This window comes from Ylistrum balloti, unplaced genomic scaffold (assembly GCF_031769215.1).
Source record: "Ylistrum balloti isolate Yb309-2 unplaced genomic scaffold, AGI_CSIRO_Ybal_v1 Utg369650, whole genome shotgun sequence".
NCBI classification, from domain to species: Eukaryota; Metazoa; Mollusca; class Bivalvia; order Pectinida; family Pectinidae; genus Ylistrum; species Ylistrum balloti.
In genome coordinates, this window is record NW_026781906.1 from 1006552 (window position 1) to 1030835 (window position 24284).

Genomic DNA, 24284 nt, shown 5'->3' on the forward strand with positions numbered 1-24284 from the left:
ACATGATTTTGAAAACAAATCTTTTAATATTTGTAAAGAATAATTTTTTCTCTTTTTTTTCTATCAGGGAATATATTTTCACCATAGAATGGAAAATCTGTTTTCTATTACACAGATCTATTGGGGTGTTGTTTAAATAAAACTAACAAATAGCAAAATACAAAATATTTCCCTACTGAATTAACACTGTGTTGTACAAAAAAAAAAAAAAAAACAAACAAACAACACATACTATCCTGGTCTGTTTGGAACCATTTGCTGACTGGGTCACTCCAGTAACCCTTGACTGCATTCCTGTTTGGGTGGACAGCGATGGTAAAATTGTACTCAGTGTACGGAGTAAGCTGACAGATAGTCACATTGAATGAATCACTCCACACCTGGTAAAACAAATTGTCACTTGATTTAATGCAAACAGAGTATTTCTACATAACTCTGGTCTGTGCACATTTGTATTTAATTGCATCTCTGAGGAATTTTGCTTCCAACCATCTGATGATCTTTAACAATTCTTTTTAAGTTGTGAATTTTTTTTCTCTCCCAAAAGTCAAATTTTTCATATAAGATTTGTGAATGACCCATCAAGAAAGAAATAATGATAACAAACTGTACATGTCAACCTTTTACTACAAGTAGTCTGCCACAGCTAACAATAGGAAGGTATCAAGATCACCACGCCCAACAAATAAGTTCCTCTATCTTGGAATTCCTGATTCCTGATACCATTTGACCAAATGACTCATTGTGGGTCAAAATTCAAAATAAAGGTCAGAGCGACCAACTTTTGATACATGACATACCGCCTCACATCTTTCTTTGATATAGGTCAAAGGTCATAATAAAGGTCAGAGTTATCTACTTTAGATACATGACAAATTTACTCACCAAGTTGACCTCATAACCCAGTATGAAGTTCCAGAAACAAATTGTGAATAAGAGAGTACCAAAAAACTTTTATTCATTTTTATGTAGGTCAAAGGTTAAAAAACAGGTCACAGTGACCTACTTTTGATATAAACACATTGCTTCATCTACCCCACTTCATCAAGGTGAAACCATACCCCAGGCATGAAGTTCCAATGACTAGTAGTGTAGGAGAGGAGAAGACAATTTTGATTGTATTCTGCATTTTTCATTAAAACGGTTGTACAAGTTACTTACAAAGCAGCAAAGGTGAGACATAATTAGGAATAATTCTTGTGCTGCATTGCCTTATGGGCAAAATGATGAGCTCAAGAATTACTATACCTCTTTCAACTGTGATGGATCTGCCACAGGAAAGTACTGAATTCTGTAGTACTTCAATCTAGATTTAGCAATGCTTTTGTCATACGTCCAAGTCAGTAATAAACAGGTACTCTTGTCTGTGTAGTGTTGTTGAAATGATTCCACAGCTGAGGGTTTAACTGTAAATAAATCATTGATAGTAACAATAATGAGGGTTTAACTGTAATTGAAATATTGATAGTTACAATAATGACCATGAAAGAACATTTCATAATGGTGGTAATTAATAGAAATATTTTTGTAATACCATTCCCTTTGTTGGCATTCCTCGTTTCACTACTTTATAAACAACAACAAACGATGGATATACGATTAGAAAATTGTAATGAACACATCCAATATAAAAACCCTACTAATAAGATCATAGCAAAACATCTATATACATAACATTGGACAACATGAAAACATATAAAAATTTTGCATTCAGGGCTGTCTCAGCTGCTTTATGTGATAACCAGATGTATGAATGAAGATGAGTATGATTCCTACATGCAGGCGAGTCCTAGTCCGAAATAGGAAAAGGTGGTCCTGGTTGTAGGAATGAGAAGTATAAATGAAAATTTTGAACACTGGTTGATCGAGAATGAAGGTTTAAACTATTAAATAAAACATGACAAATTTGAAAATGAGTAAAATCAGCTTGTTGCCAGGCGAAGGAGTCCTGTACAACGAAGACTGCTAAAATAGTACACAGTCTAGGTAACATCGCCAGGCGAGGTCCTGAGTTCTACTGAAGAACCAGGCGAAAATGGTCCTGTACGGATGCACTATAACTGTACTATACGAAACTATGTATGTCGAAAATTAATTGAAAAACCCGTTACTTGGGGCTAATGGACCAAATTGATATGCGCAGCATGAGAAAGCCCCAAGCGTTTCACTACTTACTGTCTACCTTATCTACCTTAAACATTCAAAGGACTTGGATGATTTAACTAATACTATGAAAATCAAGATTTCTCATATAACAGAACAATTTAGGCATCACCATCTCATTACAACACAACTACCAACCCTTCAGTTGTTAATTAAGGAGACCGTGATGATCAATTAACAGGTAGGAACAGTTTATGGCCTATTTTACAAGAAGCCTGTATTATCACCTGGCTTTATTTTGCTGGAATTGCTTTACCTAATCTAAATGTAAAGGAATACTTAAGGTTTAATATTTATTTCCCCATTGGTCCCCACCCCTCTACACCCAAGAGGTCACCAAATCATTTATACAAAAGTCTCCATCACCCAAGAATTTTTCAGAACAAACTGGGACAAAGTCCATGCATTCCTCAAGAAGAAGATGGATTTTGAGCTATAAGTTGTACTGGTATAAACACCACACCGTTTTATGAATAACTTTTATTTATTCATATACAAGTCACATTGGAATATAAGCCACAACCTTTTCTTACGATATGTAAACCACTATGTTGACTTAAGTTTGTTGATATAACAGACACCAGAAGGCAATTTATCGAAGATAATCCGTGAAACATTCAATAAAGTTTTCAAATGAATTATACACAAATGATGGTTGAAAGCCCATGTGCCCAGATGTTTCCGTACGAGACGTAAGAGGTCTGTTCTTCACGAATGAATCTCAATTACAATATTTCAATCAGATAGCTGTCAACATGTGCACTGGCCTTGAGGAGAGTGTTTTGCAGAAACTTGTTTTGAAGTAAGACATATTTTAGGGTGGGTCAGTTATGGTTTGGGGAGGAACATCCTATGATTTGGATACCTTAATTGATTAACTAACAGACTGTTTGCTATTGAGATCCTGATGCCTCAAGTCTTTCATTATAAGGTACCATTTAACCTTTCAGCATGACTTTCCTAAACATTGTTTCTATTGATTGGTCTACATATAACACAAGTTTGATGCCAAGCGACACTTGTGGGACAAATTGGACAGAAGAGTTTTAAATCAAACAAACATCCCAGATAACTTCTGCCTATTCCTCTACAGACAACAGACATCCCAGATAACTTCTGCCTATTCCTCTACAGACAACAGACATCCCAGATAACTTCTGCCTATTCCTCTACAGACAACAGACATCCCAGATAACTTCTGCCTATTCCTCTACAGACAACAGACATCCCAGATAACTTCTGCCTATTCCTCTACAGACAACAGACATCCCAGATAACTTCTGCCTATTCCTCTACAGACAACAGACATCCCAGATAACTTCTGCCTATTCCTCTACAGACAACAGACATCCCAGATAACTTCTGCCTATTCCTCTACAGACAACAGACATCCCAGATAACTTCTGCCTATTCCTCTACAGACAACAGACATCCCAGATAACTTCTGCCTATTCCTCTACAGACAACAGACATCCCAGATAACTTCTGCCTATTCCTCTACAGACAACAGACATCCCAGATAACTTCTGCCTATTCCTCTACAGACAACAGACATCCCAGATAACTTCTGCCTATTCCTCTACAGACAACAGACATCCCAGATAACTTCTGCCTATTCCTCTACAGACAACAGACATCCCAGATAACTTCTGCCTATTCCTCTACAGACAACAGACATCCCAGATAACTTCTGCCTATTCCTCTACAGACAACAGACATCCCAGATAACTTCTGCCTATTCCTCTACAGACAACAGACATCCCAGATAACTTCTGCCTATTCCTCTACAGACAACAGACATCCCAGATAACTTCTGCCTATTCCTCTACAGACAACAGACATCCCAGATAACTTCTGCCTATTCCTCTACAGACAACAGACATCCCAGATAACTTCTGCCTATTCCTCTACAGACAACAGACATCCCAGATAACTTCTGCCTATTCCTCTACAGACAACAGACATCCCAATTCCTCTACAGACAACAGACATCCCAGATAACTTCTGCCTATTCCTCTACAGACAACAGACATCCCAGAAGACATCCCAGGTAACTTCTGCCTATTCCTCTACAGACAACAGACATCCCAGATGACTTCTGCCTATTCCTCTACAGACAACAGACATCCCAGATGACTTCTGCCTATTCCTCTACAGACAACAGACATCCCAGGTGACTTCTGCCTATTCCTCTACAGACAACAGACATCCCAGGTAACTTCTGCCTATTCCTCTACAGACAACAGTAACTTCTGCCTATTCCTCTACAGACAACAGACATCCCAGGTAACTTCTGCCTATTCCTCTACAGACAACAGACATCCCAGATAACTTCTGCCTATTCCTCTACAGACAACAGACATCCCAGATAACTTCTGCCTATTCCTCTACAGACAACAGACATCCCAGATAACTTCTGCCTATTCCTCTACAGACAACAGACATCCCAGATAACTTCTGCCTATTCCTCTACAGACAACAGACATCCCAGATAACTTCTGCCTATTCCTCTACAGACAACAGACATCCCAGGTAACTTCTGCCTATTCCTCTACAGACAACAGACATCCCAGGTAACTTCTGCCTACTTAACTTCTGCCTATTCCTCTACAGACAACAGACATCCCAGATAACTTCTGCCTATTCCTCTACAGACAACAGACACAGACATCCCAGACATCCCAGATAACTGCCTATTCCTCTACAGACAACAGACATCCCAGGTAACTTCTGCCTATTCCTCTACAGACAACAGACATCCTAGATAACTTCTGCCTATTCCTCTACAGACAACAGACATCCCAGGTAACTTCTGCCTATTCCTCTACAGACAACAGACATCCCAGGTAACTTCTGCCTATTCCTCTACAGACAACAGACATCCCAGGTAACTTCTGCCATCCCAGATAACTTCTGCCTATTCCTCTACAGACAACAGACATCCCAGGTAACTTCTGCCTATTCCTCTACAGACAACAGACATCCCAGATAACTTCTGCCTATTCCTCTACAGACAACAGACATCCCAGGTAACTTCTGCCTATTCCTCTACAGACAACAGACATCCCAGGTAACTTCTGCCTATTCCTCTACAGACAACAGACATCCCAGATAACTTCTGCCTATTCCTCTACAGACAACAGACATCCCAGGTAACTTCTGCCTATTCCTCTACAGACAACAGACATCCCAGGTAACTTCTGCCTATTCCTCTACACAGACATCCCAGGTAACTTCTGCCTATTCCTCTACAGACAACAGACATCCCAGGTAACTTCTGCCTATTCCTCTACAGACAACAGACATCCCAGATGACTTCTGCCTTTTCCTCTACAGACAACAGACATCCCAGGTAACTTCTGCCTATTCCTCTACAGACAACAGACATCCCAGGTAACTTCTGCCTATTCCTCTACAGACAACAGACATCCCAGGTGACTTCTGCCTATTCCTCTACAGACAACAGACATCCCAGGTAACTTCTGCCTATTCCTCTACAGACATCCCAGGTAAGACATCAACCATCCCAGGTAACTTCTGCCTATTCCTCTACAGACAACAGACATCCCAGGTAACTTCTGCCTATTCCTCTACAGACAACAGACATCCCAGGTAACTTCTGCCTATTCCTCTACAGACAACAGACATCCCAGGTAACTTCTGCCTATTCCTCTACAGACAACAGACATCCCAGGTAACTTCTGCCTATTCCTCTACAGACAACAGACATCCCAACAGACAACAGACATCCCAGGTAACTTCTGCCTATTCCTCTACAGACAACAGACATCCCAGGTAACTTCTGCCTATTCCTCTACAGACAACAGACATCCCACAGACATCCCAGGTAACTTCTGCCTATTCCTCTACAGACAACAGACATCCCAGGTAACTTCTGCCTATTCCTCTACAGACAACAGACATCCCAGGTAACTTCTGCCTATTCCTCTACAGACAACAGACATCCCAGGTAACTTCTGCCTATTCCTCTACAGACAACAGACATCCCAGGTAACTTCTGCCTATTCCTCTACAGACAACAGACATCCCAGGTAACTCTCTATTCCTCTACAGACAACCTCCCATAACTTCTGCCTATTCCTCTACAGACAACAGACATCCCAGGTAACTTCTGCCTATTCCTCTACAGACAACAGACATCCCAGGTAACTTCTGCCTATTCCTCTACAGACAACAGACATCCCAGACAACAGACATAACTTCTGCCTATTCCTCTACAGACAACAGACATCCCAGGTAACTTCTGCCTATTCCTCTACAGACAACAGACATCCCAGGTAACTTCTGCCTATTCCTCTACAGACAACAGACATCCCAGGTAACTTCTGCCTATTCCTCTACAGACAACAGACATCCCAGGTAACTTCTGCCTATTCCTCTACAGACAACAGACATCCCAGGTAACTTCTGCCTATTCCTCTACAGACAACAGACATCCCAGTAACTTCTGTAACTTCTGCCTATTCCTCTACAGACAACAGACATCCCAGGTAACTTCTGCCTATTCCTCTACAGACAACAGACATCCCAGGTAACTTCTGCCTATTCTACAGACAACAGACATCCCAGGTAACTTCTGCCTATTCCTCTACAGACAACAGACATCCCAGGTAACTTCTGCCTATTCCTCTACAGACAACAGACATCCCACAGGTAACTTCTGCCTATTCCTCTACAGACAACAGACATCCCAGGTAACTTCTGCCTATTCCTCTACAGACAACAGACATCCCAGGTAACTTCTGCCTATTCCTCTACAGACAACAGACATCCCAGATAACTTCTGCCTATTCCTCTACAGACAACAGACATCCCAGATAACTTCTGCCTATTCCTCTACAGACAACCAATGTCCTTATGGATTTTAGCCATGCAGAATAAGAGATTCTACAGCCGTTCAGGGAGGGCACACACAATATTAGGAAGTGGTCTAACAACTGACGTTATTTCAACTTTGTATACATTACAGTACTCTAATTGATGGCAGCTTACTGAAGACATCATTTGTTAAAAAACTCTGAAAATTTGAGGATGGATGGTCCATTATTCAAAATTAATGACAGCATCTCACATTTAGACATATCCCAAATATTAGGTTCCCACTTTCAGGAGTGAGGACGGTAGACCAAGAGTGTGGGAGAAAGGGCCCATGCCATCTTTTTCTTAAAAGTAGATCAAAGGTCAACACATAGGCAAAAGTGACCTTCAGTTGATATATGACACACCATCTCACCTTGACGATCTCACATCCCAGGTATGAAGTTCCCGTGAGTTGTAGTGTGGCAGATAGAAAATTTTTTCTATGATTTAGGTCAAAGGTCAAAATGTAGGTCAGAGTGACTAGCATAATGTATTTTTGATACACAAAACACTGTTTAACCAAAACTGACTAACAAGCTAAGAACGAAATGCCCTTGATAAGTAGTGTAGGAAATAAGGCTATGACAAGGTTTTCCTAAGACGTAGGTCAAAAGTCAAAATATTGGTCAGAGTGCTAAACTTTAATTTCCTTTACCATCTTACCAAGGTGAACCCATATGCCAAGTATGAAGTTCCCAATATTAAGGTGCGGGAGACCAGACCAGCTTTTTTCTTCAATTTAGATCAAAGGTCAAAATGGAGGTAAGAGTGCCCTACTTTTGACATGTGACCCACCATCTCACCAAGGTGAACTATATTGACGGACTAGTAGAATTTTAAAGGAAAGGAACCCCACAGCATCCACAGGACAGTATATTATGAGTTTAAGTATTTATCAGTTTGATGGAAAAACTGACAAAGTGACTGTTACTTAACTCCAAGCAAAGATACAATTAAGAATGGTTAGGATTGAAAGGTCAAATCCCACAATACTTACATTTCCTCAAGAATAGATTTCATTTGTGTGCAAAAAAATATCTTTTCTTTTTCAATGAAAAACACATAAGAAAAAACTCTTTAGTTTTTTGTTGGCTAAAATCAAGCCAAAAAATGAATGGTCAATTGGAAATGCAGAAACATAAATATTGTTATATTTCGTAGAAACAGTTTCAACAGAGAAGTTAATATCTTTTAATTTACTTGAACTTTATAAAAAAGTTATAGAAAACATGCAAACTGTTCATATCATGCAGGGAGAACACAAATATTACCATGAGTAACATTCCCTTGAGATAAAGTACAACCACTACCAGATAAAGTACAACCACTACCAGATAAAGTACAACCACTACCAGATAAAGTACAACCACTACCAGATAAAGTACAACCACTACTTGATAAAGTACAACCACTACCAGATAAAGTACAACCACTACTTGATAAAGTACAACCACTACCAGATAAAGTACAACCACTACTTGATAAAGTACAACCACTACCAGATAAAGTACAACCACTACCAGATAAAGTACAACCACTACAAGATACAATCTACTTCAGATAAAGGAAAATCTCACATCAGACTAAGGACTATCTGCAATAAATAGTACATCCGCCTTTGGATATTTTCTATTGGATTAAGTATAATCTAATCAAGATGATATCATCCAGAGAGTACATTTTCCTCCAATATAAGGACAATCTCATCTAGAAACAGTGCAAACTCTGTCAAGTGACTAACAAGATGTGAAATCTCAAAGACCAGGACAAAAAGTCTCTACCACGACACAAAGTTTCAACGAAGACAAACTCTACCAGGACAGAAAATCTCTAGCAGAACAGAAAATCTCTACTAGGATAGAAAGTCTTTACTAGGACAGTCCTTATCAAGACAAATTGTTTCAAACAAGACAAAAAGTCTCTATCAGGGCAGAGAGTCTCTTACAGGACTCTGCTAAGACAGAAAGTCTCTATCAGGACATTTTCTACTAGGACAGAAAGTTTCTTTCAGAACATTTTCTGCTAGGAAAGCAAGTCTCTATCGGGACATTTTCTTCTAGGGCAAAACTAATTCTACTAGGACATAAGGTCTCTATCAGGACAGAAAGCCTCTATCAGGACATTTTCTACTTGGGCAGAAAGTCTCTTACAGGACTCTGCTAAGACAGAAAGTCTCTATCAAAACATTTCATACTAGGGCAAAAAATTTCTACTAAGACATAAGGTCTTTATCAGAACAGAATGTCTCTTTCAGGACATTTTTTACTAGGACAGAAAGTCTCTTTCAGGACATTTTCTGCTAGGAAAGCAAGTCTCTATCGGGACATTTTTCTATTAGGGCAAAACAAATTCTACTATGACATAAGGTCTTTATCAGAACAGAAAGCCTCTATCAGGACATTTCCTACCAGGACTGAAAGTCTCTACTAGGACAGAAAGTCTCTATCAGGACATTTCCTACCAGGACTGAAAGTCTCTACTAGGACAGAAAGTCTCTATCAGGACATTTCCTACCAGGACTGAAAGTCTCTACTAGGACAGGAAGCCTCTATCAGGACATTTCCTACCAGGACTGAAAGTCTCTACTAGGACAGAAAGTCTCTATCAGGACATTTCCTACCAGGACTGAAAGTCTCTACTAGGACAGAAAGCCTATATCAGGACATTTCCCACCTGGACTGATAGTCTCTACTAGGACAGGAAGCCTCTATCAGGACATTTCCTACCAGGACTGAAAGTCTCTACTAGGACAGAAAGTCTCAACCAGGACAACTCCTACCAGGACTGAAAGTCTCTATTAGGACAGAAAGTCTCTACCAGGACTGAAAGTCTCTATCAGCGCCAGTGATGGCCATGTGACATTTCTTTCGGATCCCGCTATTAGTCGTTGCTTCTCTCTTTCCTGTCTCAATAAAGGTCACTACGTCTCTACTTACTGGTGCTGTTGCGACATATGTATCATTGTATTTTAATACTGGCGTGGTGGCAGCGATTACGGACTCACGAGCCTACTGAAAAGTGCAGTTACTCAAGCTTAAGTGAATCGCTTACCTATTCACATCGTAGTGAAGTCTACTGTGGATAGCTATGGTACACATAGGGACGTGATTGTAATCATGGCGACTACACATAGGGCGCCAAAGCAGTGGTGTTTGACCAAAATTGAGTCAGTGAATTCTTTTGAGAACTGGAGACAGAATTTATTGTATACATTGTCTTTGGACACAAACTTTGCACTATTCCTAGTCGATGGCGCCTGCTGGGAAAAAAAGTCCCGTACATCGCCATATCGGGGTTTCGTGGATGATGACGATACTGCGGCGAATCGTCGTACACGTGAACAGAAAGTAAACATGCTGGAGTTGATGCTGGGCCAGATAGCCAACTACTGCCCCGTGATTTCACGTTACACAATTGTTAAAAACTCTACATCTACTGACCAGATTTGGCAATCTCTTCGCATTCACTATGGCTTCCAATCAACTGGTGCTCATTTCATCGATTTCTCATCAATAAAGTTAGAAGTGAACGAGCGCTCGGAAGATCTGTACCAACGTCTTATGGCGTTTGTCGAGGATAACCTCTTACGACGAGATTCCGGTATCACACATCACGGAGGTGCCATTGATGAGGACGAGGAATTGTCGCCTTCGCTCGAAAATTTTTTTGTACTCACGTGGCTTCGCCTTATTAACCCAGACTTACTGAAACTTGTCAAGCAACGGTATGGTACTGATTTGAGGGCTCGCACCCTCGCTTCAATTAAGCCTGAGATTTCCCAGGCTCTTGACTCCCTTTGTGAGGAATTACAATCTTGCGAAGATGCCAAAGCAATGAGAGCAGCCGTGCACACTCCAAAAAGGTATCCTAAACCGACTCCTACAACCGTGAGAAAAAGGCGAGTTTGTCCTCTCTGCAAAGAAGCGCGTCGTCCAGACAGCCATTTCCTCACAAAGTGTCCCTTTTTTACCTCAACAAGACAAATCATTCTTTGCCAAAGCCCGGCAGGTCCTCAATTCAGACTACGACATCGATGACAACCTTAATGAGGTTCCAGAGATTACAGAAGAGCCTAGCCTCATACAACGGGTTATGATCAAACAGTCCCCCTACCTAGATACATTTCATGGGCATAATCCAGTCAGACTCACAATCGACAGCGGCGCGACTGGCAATATGATAAAGTCTACGTGTGCTACACGTCTAGGAGTTACGGTTACCAGAAGTACTCAGTCCGCCCACCAGGCTGACGGCTCATCACTGTTGCCTGTGGTTGGTGAAACGCGAACATACTTTTCCCGCGATGGTCAAAATTTATTCTTCGAGGGACTAGTCGTAGAAAACCTTGACACAGAGGTATTGGCAGGAATACCATTCATGGAACGTAATGATGTGGCCGTACGACCAGCCAAGCGGGAAGTGATCCTAAAGAATTCGGACACCTAAACGTATGGGTCCAACCAAACTACAGTAGATCGTCATGCAGTATGTAGGGCCTTCGTCATACGCGCAACGGAAAAGGCAGTGATTTGGCCAGGTGAATTCATTGAACTTGACCTACCGGAGGAGTTTACGTGTCAAGAGGTTGCCATCGAACCTCACGCCGACTATCTTACTAACAAGCCTCAAATGTGGCCTGATCCCGCAATTGTACAGACAGTTGCAAGCAAGATCCGAGTACCTAACCTGACCCGTGATCCGCTTTATGTGCGGAAAAATGACCACATATGTGAGGTCCGCTATACTGTCGTTCCGGATGACGTCGTTCAATCCCCCAAACTCTGTGCCAGTGCGTCGTCGCCAAGGAGTTAGTTCTCTTCATTCGCACGCTGTCAGTCTTGACCCAGATAATATCATGTCATTTGAAATGCATAACAAGTTCATTGCCATTCTTCGTGAGTATGATGAGGTTTTTGACCCTCTTTTCCCGGGCTACAATGGTGCGGTTGGCCCCTTCCAGAGTCGCGTGAACATGGGACCAGTTCAACCACCTCAACACAAGGGCAGGGTACCCCAGTATGCAAGAAGTCAGTTACAGGAATTACAAGCAAAGTTTGATGAACTTGAGTCTCTTACTGTTTTTGCATTGCGGTGGAGTATGTTAATCCTTCATTTTTGGTCAGGAAACCGAAAGGTGGCTTTCGTCTGGTAACTGCATTTGCTGATGTAGGACGCTACTGCAAACCCCAACCATCATTGTTGCCTGATGTTGATTCTACTCTTCGACAAATAGCCCAGTGGCAGTATATTATCACCACTGACTTGAGCCAGGCATTTTACCAAATACCGCTGAGCCATGACTCAATGAAGTACTGTGGAGTTGTTACGCCTTTCAAGGGTGTACGAGTGTACACACGTACAGCAATGGGTATGCCTGGCTCCGAAACAGCCCTAGAAGAGCTCACCTGCCGTGTTCTAGGAGATCTTGTCCAACAGGGTAAGGTTGCTAAAGTAGCTGACGATTTGTATTGTGGGGCAAATACATTGGAAGATCTGCTTACTATCTGGGAGAGCGTTTTGAGATCGTTGCGGCATTGCAACCTGTGCCTGTCAGCCCACAAGACAGTCATTGCCCCTCGGCAAACAACCATCCTTCGTTGGATCTGGCGTCTTGGTTGCATACAAGCTAGTTCTCATCGCATAGCTGCCCTGTCCACTTGTGCTCAGCCATCAAATGTCGCGGGACTCCGCTCCTTCATCGATGCTTACAAAGTTCTTGGGCGAGTCCTGAAAAGTACAACCTGTCTCCTCGCCCCGCTGGATGATGCTGTTGCAGGCCGTGATTCGAAAGAGGTTGTTGCTTGGTCCCATGCGCTGTCAAATTCTTTCTCTCGTGCTCAGTCTGCCCTATCTACATGCAAATCTGTAACACTTCCACGTCCAGAGGATCATCTCTGGATTGTAACTGATGGTGCACTGAGAAACCCTGGACTTGGTGCCACACTCTATTTATCACATGATGATAAAGTTGAACTTGCAGGCTACTTCAGTGCTAAGCTGAGGAAAAACCAGAGCACATGGCTTCCATGCGAGATTGAGGCACTTTCCATTGCAGCCGCCATTAAGCACTTCAGTCCTTACATCGTTCAGAGTTGTCACACTGTGTGTGTCTTAACGGACAGCAAGCCGTGTGTACAGGCATTCGGGAAGTTGTGTCGGGGCGAGTTCTCTGCTAGTCCGCGTGTGACCACCTTCCTATCCACTGCTAGCAGATACCAGGTTAGTATAAGACATGTCGCTGGTTCTGCAATTCTTCCCTCGGAGCCCACTTGCCAAATTTGCACATTTGTCAATTGTTCGATTGACTCTGTTGTCCGTAGTGTATCACCAACAGATACTCTGGACAGTTCCTCAGGCGTACCCTTTGCTAGCCATGCAGCATGGTTATCCATTCAGTCTGAATGTGCAGACCTACGTCGAACAAAAGCCCACCTTCGTCAGGGAACACATCCATCAATAAAAAAAAAACTGACACACGTGATGTGAAACGATACATCAACGCAGCTACGCTCTCTAAAGACGGCCTCTTAGTTGTACGACGCCACACACCTTTGGCGAAATCAACTGATTGCATCGTTGTACCTAGGCATGCCCTTGATGGCCTACTAACCTCCCTGCATATCAAGCTCGATCACCCGACGTTTCATCAGCTGCGAGCAACCGTCTGTCGTTCTTTATATGCCTTGGATATGGACACTGCGCTACATCGGGTGTCGGATTCTTGTCATCAATGTGCAGCCTTAAAGAAGACACCTAAATTTCTGCAGGAACAGACAACGGGCCCACCATCCGATTCGATGGGATGCCAATTTGCGGCTGACATCATCAAACGTGCCAGACAGTTAATACTGGTGGTACGAGAGTGTGTAACGTCCTTCACATCTACGTTGCTCCTTGACAACGAACGCAAGGATACTCTACGTGATGGTTTGATTAGGCTATGTATTGAGCACCATCCGCTTGATGGCCCGTTTGCCGTCATAAGAACCGACCCTGCTCCAGGATTTAAAGCATTGATCAATGATGAATCTCTGGAAAAGTATCGTCTTGCAATAGAACTGGGTAATGCTAAAAACATCAACAAAAACCCCATCGCAGAAAGGGCTATTCAGGAGCTGGAGGAAGAGATATTACGTTTAGAGCCAGGATGTCGTGCTGTGACTCCTCTTCTTCTGTCTTTGGCTACAGCTCGTCTAAACACACGCATACGTGGGCGAGGATTATCTGCTCGTGAAATGATGACACAAAGAGATCAGTGTTTCAACAAATAAATCCCTCTAGCAGATCAGGATATCATTCTCCAACAGAATTCCGCTCGATTGAAAAACCACCCTCACAGCGAAAAGTGCAAGACGCCATCTGGTCGCACCCAACTGCCATCTGCAGTAGTGCCTGGAGACTTAGTCTACCTCCACGGTGATCGCAATAAAGCCAAATCTAGAGACCGATACTTAGTCGCAAGCATTGAGGGTTCGTGGTGTAATATCCGAAAGTTTGCAGGTAACCAGCTTAGAAAAGGATCCTACTGAGTACGCCTTTCTGATTGTTTTAAGGTAATGGGACAAGAAGGCTTTCCCCAGCCACTCTTACATGGTGAGGAATCTGAAGACAAGGACGGTGACACTCCGCAATCTACAATAGTGCTAGATCCACCGCCAGAACCCGATATTTCATCAGTTATCATAGACATTCCAGTCAACCCAGTACCATTACTGGATACTCCTGCAGCAGTTGAGGACATTGTTTCGCAGTCCAGTGACAATGCTGTACATCAGTCGAGGCGTGCAAAACGGGCACCTACAGCATTTGAAGACTATGTTTTGTACTGATGTTTGAAACTTTGACTTGGTTTTTGTCTTTTAATGACAGGAAGTCAGACTTGTTCAGTGTCGTCTAAAGTGTCATCTGAAGTTTTGTAAAAGGTATTTTTGGTTTGCAAAGAAAAAGGGTAGCGCCAGTGATGGCAATGTGACATTTCTTCCGGATCCCGCTACCCGGTATCCGTGCCATGCTATAAGGCGTTGCTTCTCTCTTTCCTGTCTCAATAAAGGTCACTACGTCCCTACTTACTGGTGCTGTTGCGACATATGTATCATTGTATTTTAATACTGGTGCAGGACATTTCCTACCAGGACTGAAAGTCTCTATCAGGACATTTCCTACCAGGACTGAAAGTCTCTACTAGGACAGGAAGCCTCTATCAGGACATTTCCTACCAGGACTGAAAGTCTCAACTAGGATAGAAAGTCTCTATCAGGACATTTCCTACCAGGACTGAAAGTCTCTACTAGGACAGGAAGCCTCTATCAGGACATTTCCTACCTGGACTGAAAGTCTCTACTAGGACAGGAAGCCTCTATCAGGACATTTCCTACCAGGACTGAAAGTCTCTACTAGGACAGGAAGCCTCTATCAGGACATTTCCTACCAGGACTGAAAGTCTCTACTAGGACAGAAAGCCTCTATCAGGACATTTCCTACCAGGACTGAAAGTCTCTACTAGGACAGGAAGCCTCTATCAGGACATTTCCTACCAGGACTGAAAGTCTCTACTAGGACAGAAAGCCTCTATCAGGACATTTCCTACCAGGACTGAAAGTCTCTACTAGGACAGGAAGCCTCTATCAGGACATTTCCTACCAGGACTGAAAGTCTCTACCAGGACAGGAAGCCTCTATCAGGACATTTCCTACCAGGACTGAAAGTCTCTACTAGGACAGGAAGCCTCTATCAGGACATTTCCTACCTGGACTGAAAGTCTCTACTCGGACAGAAAGTCTCTATCAGGACATTTCCTACCAGGACTGAAAGTCTCTACTAGGACAGAAAGTCTCTATCAGGACATTTCCTACCAGGACTGAAAGTCTCTACTAGGACAGAAAGCCTCTATCAGGACATTTCCTACCAGGACTGAAAGTCTGTACTAGGCCAAAAAACCTCAGATAAAGGAAAATGTCTTTGAGATAAAAAACAAACTTTGCCAGATACAGAACAAAATTCGTTTGAAAAGTCTTGTCCAGCCAATCACAAACTATCCAGTTCCCAAAGTCAATAGTCCTACCAATGCTCTAGCCATTCATGCTGGTGTCTATAACTCTGTTTAAGAAAAGGCCAATTTACCGTTATCTTTGACGATTTTTGTTATCCAGGGTCCCTCCTCACTGTCATTAACCTGAGTGTTGTATACAGTCAGTTTGAAATGCCAAGGGCTAGTGTCCAAGGAGGCGTCGGTAGTTTCCCAGGTACACACTGTCATGTTTTCCATGTGTGGACATATATTACTTGCCCCATTATACCTAAACATTTAAATATCATCTTCAAATATACACAAAACATTCATAAAGAATGTTAATATAAATATCTTGATGCGTATTTAATCTTATAATGTGTGCTCTACATTAAATTCGAAATTTTTATCATTTTTGGGATCATTAAAATGCTGATCAAGAAAGGTAAACAATACATTATCATTTATCAAAATTAAAAAAAAGTCAAGAGAAACAAAACATCTGCACCCCTGATACAAACATCATCTGTACCACTGATACAAACATCTGTACCACTGATACAAACATCTGTACCACTGATACAAACATCATCTGTACCACTGATACAAACATCATCTGTACCACTGATACAAACATCTGTACCACTGATACAAACATCATCTGTACCACTGATACAAACATCTGTACCACTGATACAAACATCTGTACCACTGATACAAACATCATCTGTACCACTGATACAAACATCTGTACCACTGATACAAACATCATCTGTACCACTGATACAAACATCATCTGTACCACTGATACAAACATCTGTACCACTGATACAAACATCATCTGTACCACTGATACAAACATCTGTACCACTGATACAAACATCTGTACCACTGATACAAACATCTGTACCACTGATACAAACATCATCTGTACCACTGATACAAACATCTGTACCACTGATACAAACATCTGTACCACTGATACAAACATTCATTATGTAAATTACAGTGTCATAGTTTGATAGAGGTGGTGTCATCCATTGACATTTTATTTCTGATATTTGTTACACCACACAAGTCTGGACTATCTCAGTCAAGCTGTTATATGGTTGTCCTGTGTCACAATCGGACTGCTATCTACAATATCAAACCATTCCTACCAAAATTCAACTAAACAAGCATTTAGTTTTGTCTTAAAAAATCATTAGGTAAACAAAATGCTTTGTTGTTTTCAAGAGAGATCTATGTTAATATATGGTATACAGCAAAAGACAACAAAATGTCAGATATTGTCATCAACACAGACAACAGTTACTTCCATGAAATATATTACTAATGTACTGTATACAATATAACACACACATATATTTCCCAGATGTTGGTAAAATTTTGTGTTCTACACCTACACTCACTTTAGGTTGTGTTAGAGTGTGGTTATATGAACATACACAGGGTCATTGTTAGTAATCATGCATCAAAATTTCAAAAAGCTTTAAAAGAAAACAATAAAAATGGATAAAATAACTTTTACAGTGAAATGAACAAGTAAAGCAATTGAAAACCAAACCAATCCATAATTATAATTCAATTTATAATCTTATAAATCAACTGCCAGCTGCCATATTTACTGGTAAACATATATAATTAAGTGGTAATCTTATTTTCGTGGTTACTGCACTAAAATATGATTACACTTATCACAGTTTCTGTATGTTCATAAAAAATTACCATGGATGACCAAATGTGATAATTTGCCAAATAGCGATGATGTGCTATGATTTGTTTGAACCAAATCAAGTACATTTAGATTGTATCAGCTCAATATTCTGCCAAGTTTGATATATAACATGCAAAATCTCCAAAAACTACCATGCAAAGTATGATGATGACTGTTATAAGCGAAAAGACTAAACTAATTAGGGTCTCTGTAGGATCTATTTGGTATTTAAAGTTGTAAGTCCAGTTTAGAGTATAAGATTAGTTTGAAAAACAAGGACATGCTAACCGATTTCAACTGAGTGAGATAGTGTAACCGTTTACCAATCTCTTCTGTGTGGATATGTCGGCAAAGTGACACTGCTTGATTTAAGTTACTGATGGAGAGATTGAGGTATATGTAGCTCCTGTCTAGAGTTACATCTCTGGCGTCCCATGCACAGTCTGTCACACTCAACTCAGGACAATTTCTCAACAGGATCGGTGCTGACTGTTTTCTGAAGGCCAGTCTAGCCCTGAGGGTTAATCCGGTACATCATCACTGATATTTGAAATAATATACATGTTGTTTCTAAAGTCATGTCTGTGCTGGCATTCATTTAGAAGAAATAGTTTAAAATACAATATGTCTAACACATAGTATTAGTTAATATGACCTTGACTTTACAATGAAAAGTACATATGGCAATGTGAGGGTGAGTGGAAAGGAAGAAAAATTGATGAAAGCAAGCATATATATTAACTGTTGGTCAATCTTACAGGCCTACTGGGAAAGAGGATTGGATGCAAGTGTGAATGACAAACTAAGCTGATCATTGGTTAAAGTAGGAGAAACTTGAATGGGAACACAATCTAAGTAGTCAAGTGCCTGGAGGTAAATTTTGTTGGGTTGGGAACACATCAAGTGCCTGGAGGTAAATTTTGTTGGGTTGGGAACACATCAAGTGATGGGAGGTAAATTTTGTTGGATTGGGAACACATCAAGTGCCTGGAGGTAAATTTTGTTGGATTGGGAACACATTAAGTGCCTGGAGGTAAATTTTGTTGGGTTGGGAACACATCAAGTGCCTGGAGGTAAACTTTGCTGGATTGAGAACACATCAAGTGCCTGGAGGTAAATTTTGTTGGATTGGGAACACATCAAGTGATGGGAGGTAAATTTTGTTGGATTGGGAACACATCAAGTGATGGGAGGTAAATTTTGTTGGATTGTGAACACATCATGTGACTGGAGGTAAACTTTGCTGGATTGAGAACACATCAAGTGCCTGGAGGTAAACTTTGCTGGATTGAGAACACATCAAGTGACTGGCGGTAAACTTTGCTGGATTGGTAACACATCATATGACTGGAGGTAAACTTTGTTGGATTGGGAACACATCAAGCGATGGGAGGTTAACTATATTAGATTGGTAACATATTATGTGACTGGAGGTAAATTTTGCTGGATTGAGAACACATCATGTGACTGGAGGTAAACTTTGTTGGACTGGGAACACATCATATGACTGGAGGTAAATTTTGTTGGACTGGAAACGCATCATATGACTGGAGGTAAATTTTGTAGGACTGGGAACACATCATGTACCTTGAGGTAAATGTTGGACTGGAAAGCTTTAAATGGTATGTGATCTATATTTAGGGAATGCACTCAGCTGCCAGCCTGGTAAATGTATGGAACTCCATCGTACAGATTTATTACAGTAATACAGAAACTAGTGGAAAACAGAACCAAGACCTCAATGAGACCACAACAGCTATATATATGCGACTAAATAAACAGTATTAAGATGGATGGTATCCACTATATTACAATTATTTTTCACAACATCACCTTAATATCACCTTAACACTCATTTGAGTAATTATTAAAAGTTTATGTAAACTTTGACTGAAATCACTCAAGAAATGGAGCCCTTAGAGTAATGATTGTTTGATCTTTTTCTGTAAATAGCTAACCTTGACCTCAAAACCCTGAAACACAAAGTAATCTGAAGTATTGTTACAGTTGACGTTTGTTTAAAGATAAATTATAATCCTTTTAGAAATGAAGCTACCAAAAAAATTTATTTCCATAAATTAGTTTAAAACTTTCTATAAATAGTACCAGTGACCTTGACATTGTCCTCAGCACCCTGATGTACAAACTCATAGGTATTGTCCTCATTGACCTTTGAACAAAGTTTGATCAATATCCCTTTTAAAATGAAGTTGCTTAAGTGGAGACATAATTTTGGGATGCGACGGGAGAGAAAAGGTATAAAAAATTGTTTCAAATCTGCAACTTCTGAAACTCCATGTACTAAGAAACTGAAGGAAATGAACTTACATTGTACATGTCAGACATTGTTTCTTCAGGCAGATTTCCTTACTCTTTCTGTTAGCATATAAATACTCATGCAAAGCTACCATGAAGAATATGGATAAAATAGAAGCCAGTTACAACTTGCATTTGATTGAGTTTATTTTCAATTAGTCACTTCTAATGGCATGCCAAGCCTGCTTAGTATCAGTCAAGAGATTTACATCAATCCTCCTTATTTACGCCAAAAGATTGTAAAAAACACACAAAATTGGATAGCACCTTTCAATACAAATTTAAAGTAAGACACAGTAGAGCTAAACAATGAATTAACTGCATCATTCAGCTGTTTTGTCCTTCTAGAACTTGTCAGTGATGTTACATCATACAGCTGTTTCGTCCTTCTAGGACTCATCAGTGATGTTACATCATACAGCTGTTTCGTCCTTCTAGGACTCATCAGTGATGCTTAGGGTCAAAATTTTGGAGGTAACTGAGGAAAATTCCAAAGTGATCAAAAGAAAAGTCAAAATCAAGACCGGGAGATGCACTAGCCCAATAAATAAATTTCATACAAAAATAACTTCAAAATTGATACACAGACAAGTAATCCACATGCAAAACAAAACAAGGGGTTTGTTTTAACGCGTACTGTACAAATTAAATCCCATACATGTACCCTGACATGCTGTGGCAATCAAGGGGAGACAATTACAAAGGCTAAGCTGTGGTAGAATTAACATTTCTGTGCACAATATTATAGTATTACCTGTACCTTAAGCTACTGTTAAACCTGTGGAAAAAAAAGTCATCCTTTCATTCTAGAATTTCTTATCACCATCCTTTTCATGGGACCATTCAAAACCCTATATCTATTCCACTGGTCAATCCAGACAGAGAGCCCACAAGGAACAAAAGAAATAGGGCATCATCATAATCATTGATCTGTATGCCACAGCGTAGAGCAGGAAAACAAAGCATACTACCAGGATGATATGCAGTGATGTCTTTGTTTGTAACATTGGGGCGACTATGTTTATTTTTCAGTCCTGCCATGTTCACAAACATTCAAAACAGAAACAGAAGTTATTTGTTTACATTGAATTGTTTACAATATGTTCAGTGTTTACAGTTTATTACAGTTAGTGTATACTCAATGTATCAATATCATTTCATAGGCCTGATATTACAGAACGTTATGCATTTTCAGAGAATTATTGTGAATCGCTTTTGTTAGTAAGTTGAACAAGCAATGACTAAAAAACACTGGAAATGACTGCTGAGGTCATAGAATACCATCACGATGCTGAAGATGTACAGAGAAACAGAGAACTCTCAGATATACTGATACTGTCACAGATTGGGATCAGTCTTATGGGATCTGTATACATACAGTGTACTTTGAAGAGCAGCGTTAAGAATGTGATATAGCAAATGTGATAAAGCATTCAATGGTTCATACAGATCCTTATTCAAACCTCAAACTTTTTTTGGAGGATCACAATGGTGACGGTTAAGAAAGAAAAGTTCATGTAACATTATATTGTTACCTCAAGTAGTTTTATCACAGATAAACTAAACACACATTTTTCCTTAACTGTCAAAACAATGACTCTGATTCTTAGCTGAACCTTGAATCTGAAGTCTGTATGAACCTTTTCCTGCGTTCTACAAGGTATGTAAATAATTTTTTTTTTGAGTAAGCAAGACATTAACCATGCACACATACCAAATAAGTTTAACTTTGATGTACTGCATGTAGCGGTATGGTGGGATGCTCCATGAACAAATCAACTTGTCTTTCCAGTTGTGCCAGACGCACTGAATCTCTTTTATTGGTTGTATCCGGTCTACAGTACATATATATGGTTATTGATTATGTACAGAATTTACAATACAAAACACATTGTCAATTACAAGTTCTAAAGTCTACAACACAAAATATAATGTCATTTAAAAGTTCTATAGTCAACCTTACAAAATAGCAATTCATCATTTTTGTAGTCTACAGCATAAATTGCGATGCCAGTTACCAGTTCTACAACCTATTTTACTAAGTACAAAATGTGATGTCATTTACCAGTTCTACAACCTACTTTACTAAGTACAAAATGTGATGTCATTTACCAGTTCTACAACCTACTTTACTAAGTACAAAATGTGATGTCATTTACCAGTTCTACAACCTACTTTACTAAGTACAAAATGTGATGTCATTTACCAGTTCTACAACCTACCTTAATACAGTACAAAATGTGATGTCATTTACCAGTTCTACAACCTACCATAATACAGTACAAAATGTGATGTCATTTACCAGTTCTACAACCTACCTTAATACAGTACAAAATGTGATATCATTTACCAGTTCTACAACCTACCTTAATACAGTACAAAATATGATGTCATTTACCAGTTCTACAACCTACTTTACTAAGTACAAAATGTGATGTCATTTACCAGTTCTATAACCTACTTTACTAAGTACAAAATGTGATGTCATTTACCAGTTCTACAACCTACCTTAATACAGTACAAAATGTGATGTCATTTACCAGTTCTACAACCTATTTTACTAAGTACAAAATGTGATGTCATTTACCAGTTCTACAACCTATTTTACTAAGTACAAAATGTGATATCATTTACCAGTTCTACAACCTACCTTAATACAGTACAAAATGTGATGTCATTTACCAGTTCTACAACCTACCTTAATACAGTACAAAATGTGATGTCATTTACCAGTTCTACAACCTACCTTAATACAGTACAAAATGTGATGTCATTTACCAGTTCTACAACCTACCTTAATACAGTACAAAATGTGATGTCATTTACCAGTTCTACAACCTATTTTACTAAGTACAAAATGTGATGTCATTTACCAGTTCTACAACCTACCTTAATACAGTACAAAATGTGATGTCATTTACCAGTTCTACAACCTACCTTAATACAGTACAAAATGTGATGTCATTTACCAGTTCTACAACCTACCTTAATACAGTACAAAATGTGATGTCATGCAGTCTACAGTTAAAATAAGAGGCCAGAGGGCCTGTATCGCTCACCTGGATCTTTAAGACCAACAGTACTATTTCTGTGCATATGTTCCACGTTTATTACATTTGACTCCTGTGACCTTGACTATGGGTCAAGGTCATTTCTTTTTGCAAACTTTCTAGAAATTCATAAAAGGAACATACTGGCCAAATGTAATGATTCTAGGCTTTTCAATATTTCAGAAGAAATTGTTTAACCATTTTAACACATTTGACCCCTGTGACCTTGAAGATTGGCCAAGGTCATTTCTTTTAGCAAACTTTGTAGGACACCATAAGAGGAACATAGTAGCCTAATACAATGATTCTAGGTCTTGCTGTATTTGAGGAGAAGTTGCTTGAAGTTTTTAATACATTTGACCTCTGTGACCTTGAATATAGGTCAAGGTTATTTTTTTTGCAAACTTTGCTAAACTTCATCAAAGGAACCTTCCAGCCAAATATAATGATTCTAGGCCTTCCAGTATTTTTGAAGAAGTTGTCTAAAGGTTTTAACACATTTGACATCTGTGACCTTGAATACGGGTCAAATTTATTTTTTTTTTCACAAACTTTGTTGGGCTTCATCAAAGGAACCTTCCAGCCATATATAATGATTCTAGGCCTTCCAGTATTTTGGAAGAAGTCGTTCAAAGGTTTTAACACATTTGACCTCTGTGACCTTGAATATGGGTCAAGGTTATTTTTTTCACAAACTTTGTTGGGCTTCATAAAAGGAACCTTCCATCCATATATAATGATTCTAGGCCTTCTGGTATTTTGGAAGTTGTTTAAAGGTTTTAACACATTTGATCTCTGTGACCTTGAATATGGGACAAGGTCATTTCTTTTTGCAAACTTTGTTGGGCTTATCAAAGGAACCTTCCAGTCAAATATGAAAACTGTACGCCTTACAGTATTTCAGTAGATGTTGTTTAAATGAAAAGTTGACAAACGTAGGATGGCTGGACGACGGAGGACGCGGTATGGCATAACCTCACTTGGCCTTTTGGGCCAGGTGAGCTAAAAAGATTGTCATTCAGGAAAAAAAAAAAATTTCCAATCCACTTTGAAAGTGATAGTGTCAATAAGGCTAATGCTCTGACCTGACTGACAAGGGAGACAAGAAAAATGTCACATATGACAGGTGGTCTCTTAATACAGGTTCAAT

The 24284-nt window shown here is 39.9% G+C and overlaps 1 protein-coding gene across 1 annotated transcript in view; it reads right to left on the minus strand.

Annotated features, from left to right (window-relative positions):
- LOC132556685 (uncharacterized) overlaps positions 1–24284 on the minus strand; it is a 64902-nt gene that overhangs the window by 22497 nt on the left and 18121 nt on the right. The window contains exons 4-8 of the mRNA XM_060221122.1: positions 21799–21919; positions 20839–20862; positions 16165–16340; positions 1249–1406; positions 233–380 (exon numbers count right to left, since the gene is read on the minus strand). Of these exons, the coding sequence (XP_060077105.1) occupies positions 233–380; positions 1249–1406; positions 16165–16340; positions 20839–20862; positions 21799–21919 (627 nt within the window). The remainder of the gene's footprint in view (positions 1–232; positions 381–1248; positions 1407–16164; positions 16341–20838; positions 20863–21798; positions 21920–24284) is intronic.